A 12,990-nucleotide genomic window follows, 5' to 3' on the forward strand; every position below is an offset into this window, starting at 1 on the left:
AAATAGCCCTGAGGCTTGTGGGAGAGGTGGTCAGATGGAGGAGGAGTAGTGTTGTCTGACCTCTGGAGGAAGGTGATACAGCATGGACAGTAGAATCTGACTGATGGTAAAAGCCTTGTTGTAGTGATTTTCCTTGAGGGGAAAAATAGTTACGTGAAAATTACTGGCCCAAGCAGAAGTTGTTTGTACAGGTTTGTAGCACATGTAGCCTTGAGGCCTGAATCTTTGTCAAGCAGTTCTCTCCTGACACTGTCACTGCAATGGCACGCTGAATACAACTTGAATTGTAAATATGTATTTGGACCTTTGCCCACAACCATTTTTCCCTGCTGCTTTGATATGTCTAACTGTGATGCGTATCTCATTTGTTTATAGGTTAAAAGTGAAGTGCACCTTTGGAGTTACAAAAGTTAAGAACACCAAACAAACATGGGTTTAAACCTGTGGAGGTGATTATCTGTGAGTGTGCTGAACTGAACTTGTAGTGCTGGAGAAGAAGACCGGAGGCTCATCTGCCTTTCTGAGCTGGTCGACCCCCTGTTTCAGTATACCCTGTGTTCCAGCCCCACCTGGGATGGTCCTGCTTAAGAAGTTTGGGTAAAGGAAGAGGTGTGATTAATTTATGACCAACACAGCTTAACCTCCTGCTTCGTTCTTTTGCCCATCTGGATGAGCTGAAAGAATTCTGAGTGAAGAGAGCAAGCGTTTTGTCTGTAACCTCTGCTCCTGGCCAGGCTACTTGTGGGCCTACACACCTCGGTCTGAAAGCCTGGACCTTTCCGGCCCCTTTCTGGGCCTTGTGTTCGCACAGAGGTACTACGAACGGCTCTGCTGAAAGAGCAGTTCAACAAGCGTTTCCTTTATTACGATTTCTTTTTTCTGGGTGCGGCCCTGCCCTCCCGCTCTGATGCTTGACCGGCACGGGTGAACGCACGGCCTCGGCCCGGCCCCGCCCCCGCTGACGCGCGGCGGCAGTGACGCATCCTCCTCTCGCGAGAGGTCGGGTGGCGCGCGGCCGGCGGCGGCCGCTCCCCATAAATAGCGGGGCGAGGCCGGGCCTCGGCAGGTGGTGGCGGTGCCTGAGCTGCAGGTGCTTGTGCCCTTTCTGGGTTTTCCCGGGTGAGTACTGCCGGCAGCGGCGCTCCGGCCCGGTTCTCATCGGCCGCGGGAGCGCTCGGCGCCCGCCCGCCCTGCGAGGCTGGCTCCGCAGCATGGTGGAGCCTACCGGCGGAGCGGGCGGGGGCTGCGCCTCGGGCTGCGGCCCGCCCCCGCTCCGCTCCCGCTGCCTCCGTCTCCTCCGTCGTTGCGCCTGCGGGCCCCCTGCCCCACATCCCGGTGTTTTGCGGTAGGCTGCCTAAGGCGCTCGCGGGCCTAGGGTGCCGGTTCGCCTCCGGGGGAGGCGTTGGGCAGCCCCGTCCCTGAAGAGGCCTGGGGCGGCGGCCTGCCCTGGCTGCCGCGGCTGGCCGGGGCGAGCGCCTGGGCTCCTCGGCGGGTTTGTCAGCCTGCTGCCTTTTGGCCTTTAGCCTCGTGTCATAGTGGGGGAGGGAAGGTAGAAATGAAAGCTGTAACTTTGTTTATTTTCCTGTTCAGCATCTTTTGCTGTCTCCGAAATATGCTTTTGTTTCCTGGGCTTTGATTCGGGCAGCTCACTCGCCTCCTCCAGTGAAGTGGATCCAATTTCTAGCGGCGCTGAAACTGTGCAAGGAATTCTTAAAACTGTGCAAGAGTGTAGTTATCACTGATGTCTTTAAGAGCAGGGCTAACTTCACAGACTAACTAGTTGACTAAAATTTACATCCGTGCTGTGTTTGGCTCAATCTTTTTGGACATATTATAGATACTGAGTAATCCTTAAAGTAAGGGCCCTTCCTCCTTCAGAGGCCAAATTCTGCTCTGTTAGCCTCTTCTCCTGTTCTACAGCGTGCTTTACAGCCCAAAATGAAATTCAGCTGTACTCTGAGTAATCAGACTTGTAATGCTATGTGAGAAACATAACATGTTCCTGGGGGTATTTCAATATTTAATAGATGGAAGGAAAACAACTCTTTTACTGCTGTAACCTGTGTCAGTTACCTGCTTGTATGTCCCATGTACAGTGGTTAATCTCATTACAGGCATTACCTTATGGCATGTGTGTTAATATGTGCAAATATGTCTAAAATGTCAACAGCATGCCTTTGTCCTTGTTCCCTGTTATGTAACGGGGAAAAGTTTTACTTGTTCCCAGGCAGGATTTTAACACGCTCCTTTTGATACTGTCATACCTATGAGGAAGAAAACTGCTGGTGCCTCTTTGACAAACTTAGCAGAAAGTCTTGAAAACCACGGTCCTTTTGAGGACTGACTTTTAGCTTGCCTTTCTGTTGCCTTCATTTATGCAGGTTCTTAGGGAACTTAACTGTCATATGAAAACATCAATGCAAAAAGTGGTTCCAGCAAATTATGTTCAGCCTGTATGTGCACATTGGATGACAGTGCACTTCTGTATGTGCTCCTTATGTGGTACTGCAATACCCCTCTTTTCTTACAGGGTTCATATGGGTGGTAGAGCTGTTAGTGTTTTATCCATGTTGGAAGATGTAGGTGTTGGAAGATAACTGAGTAGCATGGGCTTGTTGGATGACTGCCTGTTCCAGTGTGGGATGGGTAATAATTAAATCTAAATTAACATAAAGGAGAGATTTTCTGCAGTGGGAAAGTCCTATACCTTGTGCGTTACACGAATGCTAACTTTTGAGCAAGCTGTGCAGGGGGAGTCCTGCATGGGTATCGGGTATGCCACTAGAGAGAATGAGCTCCTTGAGTTTAGCGGAATGACTTCTGGGAATTGAGCTGAGGTTACTGAAATAAGTACTCCCCTTCAATCTTCCATGTGTTGTCAAGATTTGGGCAGCAGTGATGACTCAAATGTCAAACTTGACTCCCTTATGTTAACAGAAGATCTGATCTGATTAAAGACCTCGATGGTGGAGGCTTCATCTGGTTTAGACATCCTAAACTAGAATTCTGGCGATTTGTTGGTTGGTGTTTCTTTGGCCTGGCTCAACAGATAAGCCCAAGTGTGTGTGTCTTCTAGAAAAATAGGTTGATCGACTGACTGGTAACTCTTTGGTAATTCTTCAGTGAAGTGCTGTACCTCAAAGCCTGTCTCTTGCATGTGCCCTACTTCTGTTGCCTAAACCAAAGTAATTGGGAAACAAAGTTTTGGATTTCTAAGTTGCTACAATAAAATGTAATTCCTGTATGCAAGAATTTGGACATGCCAATCGCTTTGATCAATGGAGTTGATTACAAAAGGGTTGTTGGTTTCAAAGTCTGGCGATTAGATGGAGTGGATATGAGAATCCTGTAACTCAAATATGCTTCTTTCACAGGCTGTGTGAGATTCAAGACCTGAAAAAATGGCATTGGCAGCAATTGATCCACAGCAGGTAGGTCTTACGTAGCCCCATAGTTCTTTATGCCTAGTTCAGAAACATGAGTCAACTAACATTTTTCTTTTTTTAAACAGAACATTGTATCGAGGGTTGCTAACCTTCCCTTGGTGAGCTCCACCTATGATATGGTGTCCACAGCTTGCATCACCACAAAGGATAACCATCCTTATCTGAAATCCCTATGTGAGATAGTAGTCTTCACTCCTTTCTCTGCTATCATCCAGAAACTGGAACCGCAAAGTAAGGCAACAATGGAACTGTTGATAACTTAATTAAACTGGTTGCTTTTTATATCCAGATGTACTTACAGTTTAACATGGTCATGCCAGTCTGGAGTGTGGCTTCAGGTAGCTGACTGAACCTGTTGCATGGCTTGTTAAGTAACTGATTACAGATGGGTATGATTGAACAAAAAACCCCAAACCGTCTAGAGCCAAAGCAGATTCCAGCTTTTGTAATCCTAAACTAACTGATTCATCTTGATATGCCAGATGGTTATGTAGTCTGTTGCTCAACACCTTCATTACCTTTCACCTGGTTTCAAATGCTACTCCTGTACTTTCTCTTGCTAAGAACAACTGATTAAATTTGGCAACTGTGTCACAAGACTGTTGTAACCAGTAACCTGGTTTCATGAAGTGGCAGGCAGCCAGGTGCTTCTATCTTGTTCTAACAGTTGCTTGTAAAGTGTCAAATGGATTTAAGTGAGTTTTTTTTCCTGTTGCTGTAAACCTGTGTTGTTTCTGGGCTTTCCTGCCTCAAATTTCACTGAAAAAGGGAGGAAACTACTTTAAGAGTGTTTTAGCATGAGCTCTGTTTCAAGAGGAATTCTCAACTGGATTTGTTTATACTAAGGGAAAACAAACTCCAAATTTTAAACCAGCTATTGTAATTTCTTTTATAGTTGTAGCTGCCAACAACTATACGTGCATAGGTCTGGACAAAATTGAAGAGAGACTACCTATTTTGAATCAACTCACTGACAAGGTAAGTTCTTTCCATGTACCTATGTGAAGCAGAAGAACTGTACCTTTCCTATTACTAAAAATGCAGGGAGACAGATTTCAATAAGCTGTGCTTCAAGCACAGCTTAGAAGCGGTAAGGAGGTAAAAGGTTTTTCTGTAGAATTTTGTTGCCTTTGGGATGCCATTAAGCTGCTTTTTTTTTATTTTAAAACTTGCCCAACGTTTGACACATCTGTCTAGCATCTGTTCACTGATGGGCATTTTTTTTTAAATTTGAGTCCTTGTCTCTTTCCTGCTCAGTGTGAAGCAAATAGTACTGGAATTACATCACTGAAGTGTTTTGAGCTGAAGGCTGCATGGAAGTCATATTTTGTTTTGTCTTGTACATATGTTTTCAGGACATAATTTCTCCTAGATAACTGATAATTTTACAAGCTTTAGCATAAATCTGTATTTCCTGGATTATGTATCTCATTAGGAAATAGTTTTAGTGAATCAGCCTGTTTCTTATGTCAGGTTGTTGCTAATGCCAAGGATGTAGTTGTGGGAGCTAGAGAAGCTGTTAGAACCCCTGTGACTGGTGCCAAGGAAACTGTTGCTCACACGATCACTGGAGTTGTGGGCAAGACTAAAGAAGCAATGCAAGACAGTGTAGAAATCACCAAGTCAGTTGTCAATGGCAGCATTAACACTGTCCTGGGAAGTCGTGTGGTGCAGATGGTGAGCAGTGGAATGGACAGTGCTCTCACTAAATAGGAGACCCTTGTTGACCAGTATCTCCCACTTACAGAAGCAGAACTAGGTAAGACCAATTCAAGGTTTGATTTTGTTGGAATGCTGGTATTGGAGAGAAGCAAGCAATCATACATTTATTACTTGTAATGGGGAGAAGGCATGTGCTTCCCATGCTGCCTTTGCCTTGCTGTTTGTAGTAGCGTCTTCACAGGGAAGCAGAGTGAAAAATAAAGATTTCCACATGTGGTAGTCTTATTAACTTACTATGGTACTAAAGGGCTACTAAACAGGTCCAGTATTCAGCTGTTAGTAAGAGGTCTGAGGCAGTTACATTTGCTTAAGTTTTCTTCCATTGGTCAATTTGCTTCCTTTCTACATATCTAGAGAAAGAAGCTGCAAAAGTTGAAGGTTTCGAAGTTGGAGTTCAAAAGCCAAGCTACTATGTTAGACTAGGATCCTTGTCTTCAAAGGTCTGCACATGTGCCTACCATCAAGCCTTAAATTTAGAGATGCTAAACAGAAAAGCCAGGAGGCAATCTCTCAGCTCCACCACACTGTTAGTTTGGTAAGTTTAAGCTTTCACTTGAGTTGTGAAAAGCAAACACTGGCACAGTTTGAGTGCAGAAAATAACCAAAAAGAGGCATAGGAAAACTGGAATTGCTTTCTCATACTAAGTGTGTTTTGTGGGTATAAAGGATTTCCCATTCGGAGCTTTTCACCGCTATTCAGGAGAGATCTTAAATCAGGCTAAGCTGTAAATGAGCCAGGAACTGCTTGTAATTTTGAGCATTGCAGGAATAGAAGTGACATGTTTAAAGTGATATTTCTGTTCTGAAGTGTTGAGTTTAACACAGACTTCATTCAGTGAAGTAAGTGTCTTGCAACTCAACACTCCAGTCCTTTATATTAATAAAATGGTCAGGTTCTTTGTGGGCTTGCATATCTTGCTGTGGGTATCTGAGCATTCCTGGGTACTTCAGTAGTCTTATCCTAACAATGTACCTTTATGTACAGGATACTGTGCATAAAGAGTCATGGCCTTCTATATGCTTTCAAATCCTTGTGTAGGATGTGAACGGGGGAGGGGGAAATAGTTGAGGAAGAGGGATATGCTATATAACATCTTAAAACTGCATTCTGTTTTCTCTGCTTTGAAGAGAAGGAATGCACGCTTATATTACCCAAAATCTTATATTGAACTTCTAAAGTATTTAAAAAGGACCTTACAAAGCAGGTAAGTTAGGGTAGTCCTAATGGAACTTTTATAGATTCTTTGCTTTACTTCCTTATTTGACTGTATTTCAGATCGAGTATGCCAGAAAGAACATGAATAGTGCCAATCAGAAACTTCTTGATGCTCAGGAAAAGCTTTATCAATCCTGGGTAGAATGGAAGAAAAATACAGGCCAAAATGATGGTGATGACTCACATAGCACTGAGGTAAAGAGATGTAAATGTAAACCAGAAATAAATGGATTGTATACTGTCAAGGTAATGGCAAACTAACAGTCCTCAAAGTGCACAGCATCTTAACAGCACAGAAGCTTATGTGCAAATTGGAATTTGAATACCGAAGTGCAGGGCAGCTGACTAGCGACTGCTATGGAAAGTGGGGGACGCGCAAACTCTTCAGTGAGCCTACTTGCTGCAAACACTCGGGTTCATTCTCCTTTCAAGAGAACGGTCATCCTGTTTAGCATATGAACTTGGGTTGGGATGTCCGTATCTAGATCAGCTAGGACTCATACCTGATATGGCCAAATGACAAATAACCGTTTGTCATGATAAAATGGTCTTAGGCACAGCCTCACTGTGTTTTACATGTAAGCAGCTGCATGCAAATTATTTATTAGAATACACTTGCCTACTATGACTTCTTATCTGGATTTGAAACAAGAGCTTGCTTATCTGTTGACTGGGTAGAAGCTACCAGTATTTCTGTTCCACAAAGTACTTGAGATTTGAAGAAATATCAAGTACTTTCAAGTCTCTTACTCTTCAGGCTTAAGACCTGTTTTATTATCTGCTGTAGCTTTATTTTACTTGCATCCTGTTTACTTTGCTTCTTGATATATCTTGAGCAACATGAAGCTGCTACAGTCATAAAAAGATATTGACGTGCTATTAAACTTTTTGTTTCCAGTACGTTGAGTCAAGAACTCTAGCTGTTGCCCGGACCCTCACTCAGCAGCTTCAGACCACCTGCCTCCCACTGGTTTCAAGCCTACAGGGGCTGCCACAGAATGTGCAGGATCAGGTTTACAATGTTGGGTCAATGGCAGGCGATGTCTACCAGAGCTTTCGGTCAGCATCCTCCTTCCAGGAGTTATCAGACAGCTTTCTCACAACTAGCAAAGGACAGCTGAAGAAAATGAAGGAGTCTCTGGATGATGTGATGGATTATCTTGTTAACAACACACCGCTCAACTGGCTGGTAGGTCCCTTTTACCCACAACTGCCTGGCCTTCAGCATGCTGAGAGCAAAGGTGAAGGGGAGAAAAATTCCAGCCAGAAAGACAAAACAGCCTGAACACGCTACTGAATAAACTGCATGGCATGTTTGGTCAGTCAGCAGAGTACACACAAGTAGCCTTAGCAAGTGTAGCTGTCAAAAGCCTTGGAGAAAAATCCATAAACATAGAAGTGGGATAAGCATAGAGAAAAAGGACACTCACGCATGAGCTGCATTGTCCTTTGTAGTTAAGCCACTCTTAACTTAAACTGTCTTGAGTGCCAAAATACTGACAGCTTACAGTTGTCAAGATGCTTGTTTGTCAAGTTAAGAAACCTCACCGTGCTTGACTAATGGTATTAATACCATTAGTCTAAATAAAACGTGCCATTGGTAAAAGCATTTGATATGTTGCTTAATCTGTACCAGAATGATATAAAAACCTTGCATACTATGAAATGCATTTAAAAGCCCTGCAGTCTAGCTAGATATGTTTAAATTCCATATTTGCTGTGGATCACACATTTGATGATTATGGATCTGACTGTCTCAAATTCTGCTGCTACACAGTTCATGACAAAAGGTCTGTGAGTACAGAATTCCAAAGCTGAAAGTGGGGTTTCTGAATGAGTCAGCTGGAGTTACTTAAATGCTGTGACAGCGTTAACATTAACTATCTAAACTTAACTATTGTATAACATAGTAACCTGACCACAGAATTCTGGAGTATCTAAAGTTGTAAGGGGATCCATAAGGATCATGGAGTCCAACTCCTTGCAGGACTACCTAATATTAAACCATATGACTCAGTGTTGTCCGCATGCTCCTTGAACTCTTGACAGGCTTGGTGCCATGACTGCTTCCCTGGTGAGCCTGTTGCAGTAACAGACCAAATCATTATCAACATGTTTTTCTAATATACAGTATAAAGACAAGACTCATGCTGTTTGTACCCAGGTGCCTGATGTTGTGTGGGTAGTTGGGTTTTTTTGTAGCCATCTTTGTAATTCATTTTGTATATTAGTAATAAATGCTTCAGTAGCCAAAGTCTGTCTCCATTTCAGTGGTGTTTAAAACAAATGTAACTTGTTGTTCTGGGACTCCTTCAAACTGAGTCCAGCAGAAAGCAAACCTGAAATGCAAATGAAGTAGACATGCATTGAAAATATATGCGTGTGCATATGTATAGATAAGAGATTGCTGCAGCATGTCCTTCCTTTGAGTTCCTGTGCATCCTTCCATTCAGTCTTAGCTTAGCTTTACTGCTGCTTTTTTGGTGTTTTCTGTTGCCTGCCTTTAACAATGACCTAAGCTGTGAGCTGATGCATATATTAATATTGAGAAGGATACAGACAAAAAAATGCCCTGTCCTAACTTTGCAGTAGATATTCTGTGTGTGTGGGACTGCTAGCTAGCTGCTTTGGCAGCTGGCTCCCTATAAACAGTATATACTCAGCTGCAAAGACCAGTTTTAACCTGTTTAACTTTATTTACCCTCTTCTGAACTTGAGTGACAAGCATATATTAACACTCAGCTACTTGGGTGCAATCGTTCCTCAGTAGATTCTGTGAATCCCTCTCCTGGAAGAGAATTACAGTCACTGAGAAATAAGCTTTCTTGGTTTAGGGCTGTCCAGGTAAGTTGTGTCTCTGTTCTTAATGCATGCCCTGTGCAAATTTGAGTTTTGTGTAGCAATGCTGACCACCATTTTCAGAGGTCACCAAGGAAGTGTAAAGGAAAATAAGAGTTCAGAGGAAGCTTGCCACCTGGTGGCATGTTGCTACATGGAGCAATACCCCTCTACTGCTGGTACAACGTGGGCACTAAAGCAAATTACATGTACTGTAGCCTACTGTGAGAGGGCTTGCATCAAGACTGTTTTAAGCACAGTATTTAAAAAAACAAAACAGAGGATTACAGATAAAGATTCCGTAACTTCCATGTATAAATACTTGGGTTTTGTAAGGGGGGCTGTTTAACAAGAAATTGACATGAGATAGTGAGATAATTCTTTCCAGCTAGGGCCTGTGTGAAGGCTTCTGGAATTCTTTCAGCAATTCATTCTGTTTACTTCAAGTATTGAATAAGTCCAACCAGAGAATATTCTTTTTCATCTGCATTTGTAATAAAACTTGTAAAGTGTATCTACTGTTGTGGAGGTGCTCAGGAACAGAATGGGACTAATCTGGTCTGGGAGAAGCTGGTAGTTCAAAGAAGGGAATTCCCATTCTTACATGTATTTTAAAATCTGATGCCTGTGAGCTTTTGTTCTGAGGTGATCCATCAAGTTAAGATATTCAAAGTGCTCACTGTCTTTTGGGGACTGAGGAATAAGCAGCACCTCCTAGTACTAATGCAAAAGCAATACATCTCTCTGTTCTGCCTTAAGTTGGACTACTGATTTGGACTTGCTTAGATGCCTGTCCAGCCTCGCTAAATGTCAGTGAGCAGATGAAGTAGAAAACGAGGGAAAATATTACCAGCCTAGACCTCCAAATTATTTTGTCCTCACTATGGACTGTGGGTGGATTCTGTGCAAAAGTTCCTTTGACTTCTGACAGCTGGCCCACAACTGATGGCCATGAATGGAGAAATGCCTGGTTAAATGCTTACCTAATGGTAACAGGTAAAGCCTGTTACACCAAAATGCTATACACAAGTTCCTGTATCATGCTCTTCTGGGGTGTGATTCTTCTGTTGGCTCCTGGAGCCACCCCTCGCCCCCCTTCCCTGGCCAAAAGTGTGTAAGCTTCTGTCCACCCTCCCAGTAGAACTAGGTACCCTTCCTTGGGGGGGGGGAAAGAGGGCTGAATAACAGCAGTTCAGTATATTCCTGGCTTATGTTGAACATGTCTCTGGGCTGAAATTATGACTCCCGTAGTAATGAGAGCACTGAACTGCAACTGTAGCTTGCCAGGCTATCTTCTTGTTGGTAGTTTAGTACAGTGTACCCTTAGGTTCTAGACTTGTAATTAGAATGCTGACAAAACTGGGTATTTTTTTCTAGTGGAGTTAGGGTGACTATTAAAATGTCTGTTGGAGGCAAGAATGATGTGGACATCTTCCAAAGACCTCTTTGGCTTTTTTCCCCCACAGTGGACTGAATCTGAAGTACATGCTGATAATTGCTGAAAACTCTCAAACAGGAGGAGGAAAACCTAAGATATTAACAGAGCAGAGTCTACTCATACATTTTTCCTGTTAGCTTAGCTCTTTCTCTGTAATTGCATGTATGAAGCAGCTCAGCTACACTACATAGAAATTTGCCTGCTCTTAGTCCAAAACCACTTTTGAGGATATAGCTTGGGCTAGAAAGCTGTGAAATCTCTGGAACCTTTTAAAAAAGGTAAGATTAGGTATGTTGAAAATTATAGGAAATAGTTGATCCTATTTGCAGCAAGGCAGAAAAACTAGATGAAATGGAAAAGTGTCAAAGGTTGCTAGTCATGCAAAAACTAGGATGGCAACAGAGTGCTAATGAAATAATCACTGATAAGATTATTTATGGTTTATGTAGAGTTCAGAAAATAATTGTTTCTGTTCAAGAGAGAATAAAAAAATCATTCATGCTAGTTGGAACTTCCTCTTTCCGGGCATACTTAATAGACAGCTACTCTATCGTTGCTGATAATACTTAGCTACAAAAGTTTTAAATACAAGCATTTGTAAATAGCTCCATATGATATGAAAGTTTCACAAACATCATATTTATAGCAGCATACACATTGGTCAAATCCAAATTACAGGATTTGTGTAAGAGCTGGAGTTGCAGGGATATAGCTATTTGCCTTAAACTAAAAAAAGATGGAAAGCTTTTAAAATGTCTCACATACCTTAAGATGACTTTTTTCTTTTTTTTTTTTTTCTTTCAATAATCTTTTCCAAACTGCAACTTACAGTAATACTATATAGCCAGTAAAATAGGTGAAAGGATTTGGAAACAACTGATGAATTACTTTATTAAAAAAAACCCTAAACCCAAACAACAAAAAACCACCCAAAAACTTACCTAAGCCATCTAATTAAAAAGAGGAAACAGCATGTAACTAATTTTTTAAGCATGATCTGTTGGTCATTTGCGTGATCAGAAAGTCTTACATGCAACAGCTTGCTAGAGGTTTTGTGCACAGTTTTGATAAATGTATTTCTCTTCATACTAAGATGGGAATTTTCTTTTGGGTAATACAGTCTCTGGTGACTAAAAATAAGTGCTTGTTCTGAAAGTGCACAAATAAGAACCATCTCAAATTGCTAGTGGTTTAGTTCTGAAAACCCATTAAGAAAAAATGGATTAATTTAAAGTTAGTATTGACATTAACGTTTGTATATGAAAATTGCAAAACACTGAAGTATGTTTTGTGCTATTCCATGCAAGGATTTTGCAAATTTTGCACTGTTCTGTGTAAATGATCCAATTGCATCCTATGGAGAAATGGCATGAGGAGGAGTCGTATCTGGCCTTATTCTTTGTTGCAAGAATTGACTTACTGTTGTGTTTCAACTTCCTGTCAAGTATGAAAAGTGATAATGGAGGTGAAGGTCCTTTACCTAAGCAAGCCTGTAACACCAAGGGCTTTGCATTGTTTTGGTTAGACTGGTGCAGGTGTCAGAATACACTGTCCTAATGTAATTTAGCATGTTCCAGAACAGATAAATCATACTGACATAAGCTCTGCTTTATTCTGATGCTGACAGATACACTCCAATCTGAAATTCTTTCATGGCTGTGAACATCTTACTAGTATGCTAAAGGAGTCAGTTGCTTATAATGTGTGCATTAAGGAGATTAAGAAAGCACGGAATCAAATTTCAGTGCTTATCCTGTTGTCAGCAAGAATGACATGATTATAAAAGTGTCTTAAATTTAGGATGTGGTGAAAATTGTCACTTGACAGACACAACTAACATGGTCATGTGCCCTGCTCAGTGTAAGTATAGAATAAAACCACTTGTTTAAGCCATCCGTTTGGGCACATTTTAAAACATGTTTGCATATGGACTACTTGGCCTAAGTGTTGTTAAGACATCCCCATTTGTACTGCAATATGAAATACAGGGTGATGTGCTGATAATGGGATAGCTTAGTGATTTCTGTAAGTGCAGTAATTAGTAAAATTACTAAAAGGTAAACTACCATAAGCAGAAAGATGCAAGATAATTCCGGCTGGTAGAAAGATGTGTCTCCTCAGTTCCTAGTGCCTTTTGTTTTTTTGGGAGACAAAGATCACTGATTTCATTTTAGGTTCTCAAAGTGGTTACATGTTTCATTGTATTCACGTTAGTGCCTAATAAGTGACGTGCTGCTTAAATTCTTCTGAAGCTTAGTTTTAATTAATACTTCAATTACTAGTCGTAAGTCCCTGGTGCCTTAGGGTTTATCAGTTCTCTTAAGGAACTG

The 12,990-nt window shown here is 41.8% G+C and overlaps 1 protein-coding gene across 1 annotated transcript; it reads left to right on the forward strand.

Annotated features, from left to right (window-relative positions):
• Positions 1-1,010: 1,010 nt before the first annotated feature.
• On the forward strand, positions 1,011-8,638 carry LOC119140834 (perilipin-2-like). The gene is given in 9 exon segments (XM_037372468.1): positions 1,011-1,345; positions 3,375-3,431; positions 3,512-3,677; positions 4,342-4,424; positions 4,920-5,205; positions 5,523-5,639; positions 5,642-5,703; positions 6,445-6,579; positions 7,283-8,638. Coding segments are annotated over 8 exon segments (1,266 nt in total). The 5' UTR covers positions 1,011-1,345; positions 3,375-3,401; the 3' UTR covers positions 7,670-8,638.
• Positions 8,639-12,990: the final 4,352 nt, after the last annotated feature.

The sequence above is a fragment of the Falco rusticolus genome, chromosome W (assembly GCF_015220075.1).
Source record: "Falco rusticolus isolate bFalRus1 chromosome W, bFalRus1.pri, whole genome shotgun sequence".
In the NCBI taxonomy this organism is placed as follows: domain Eukaryota; kingdom Metazoa; phylum Chordata; class Aves; order Falconiformes; family Falconidae; genus Falco; species Falco rusticolus.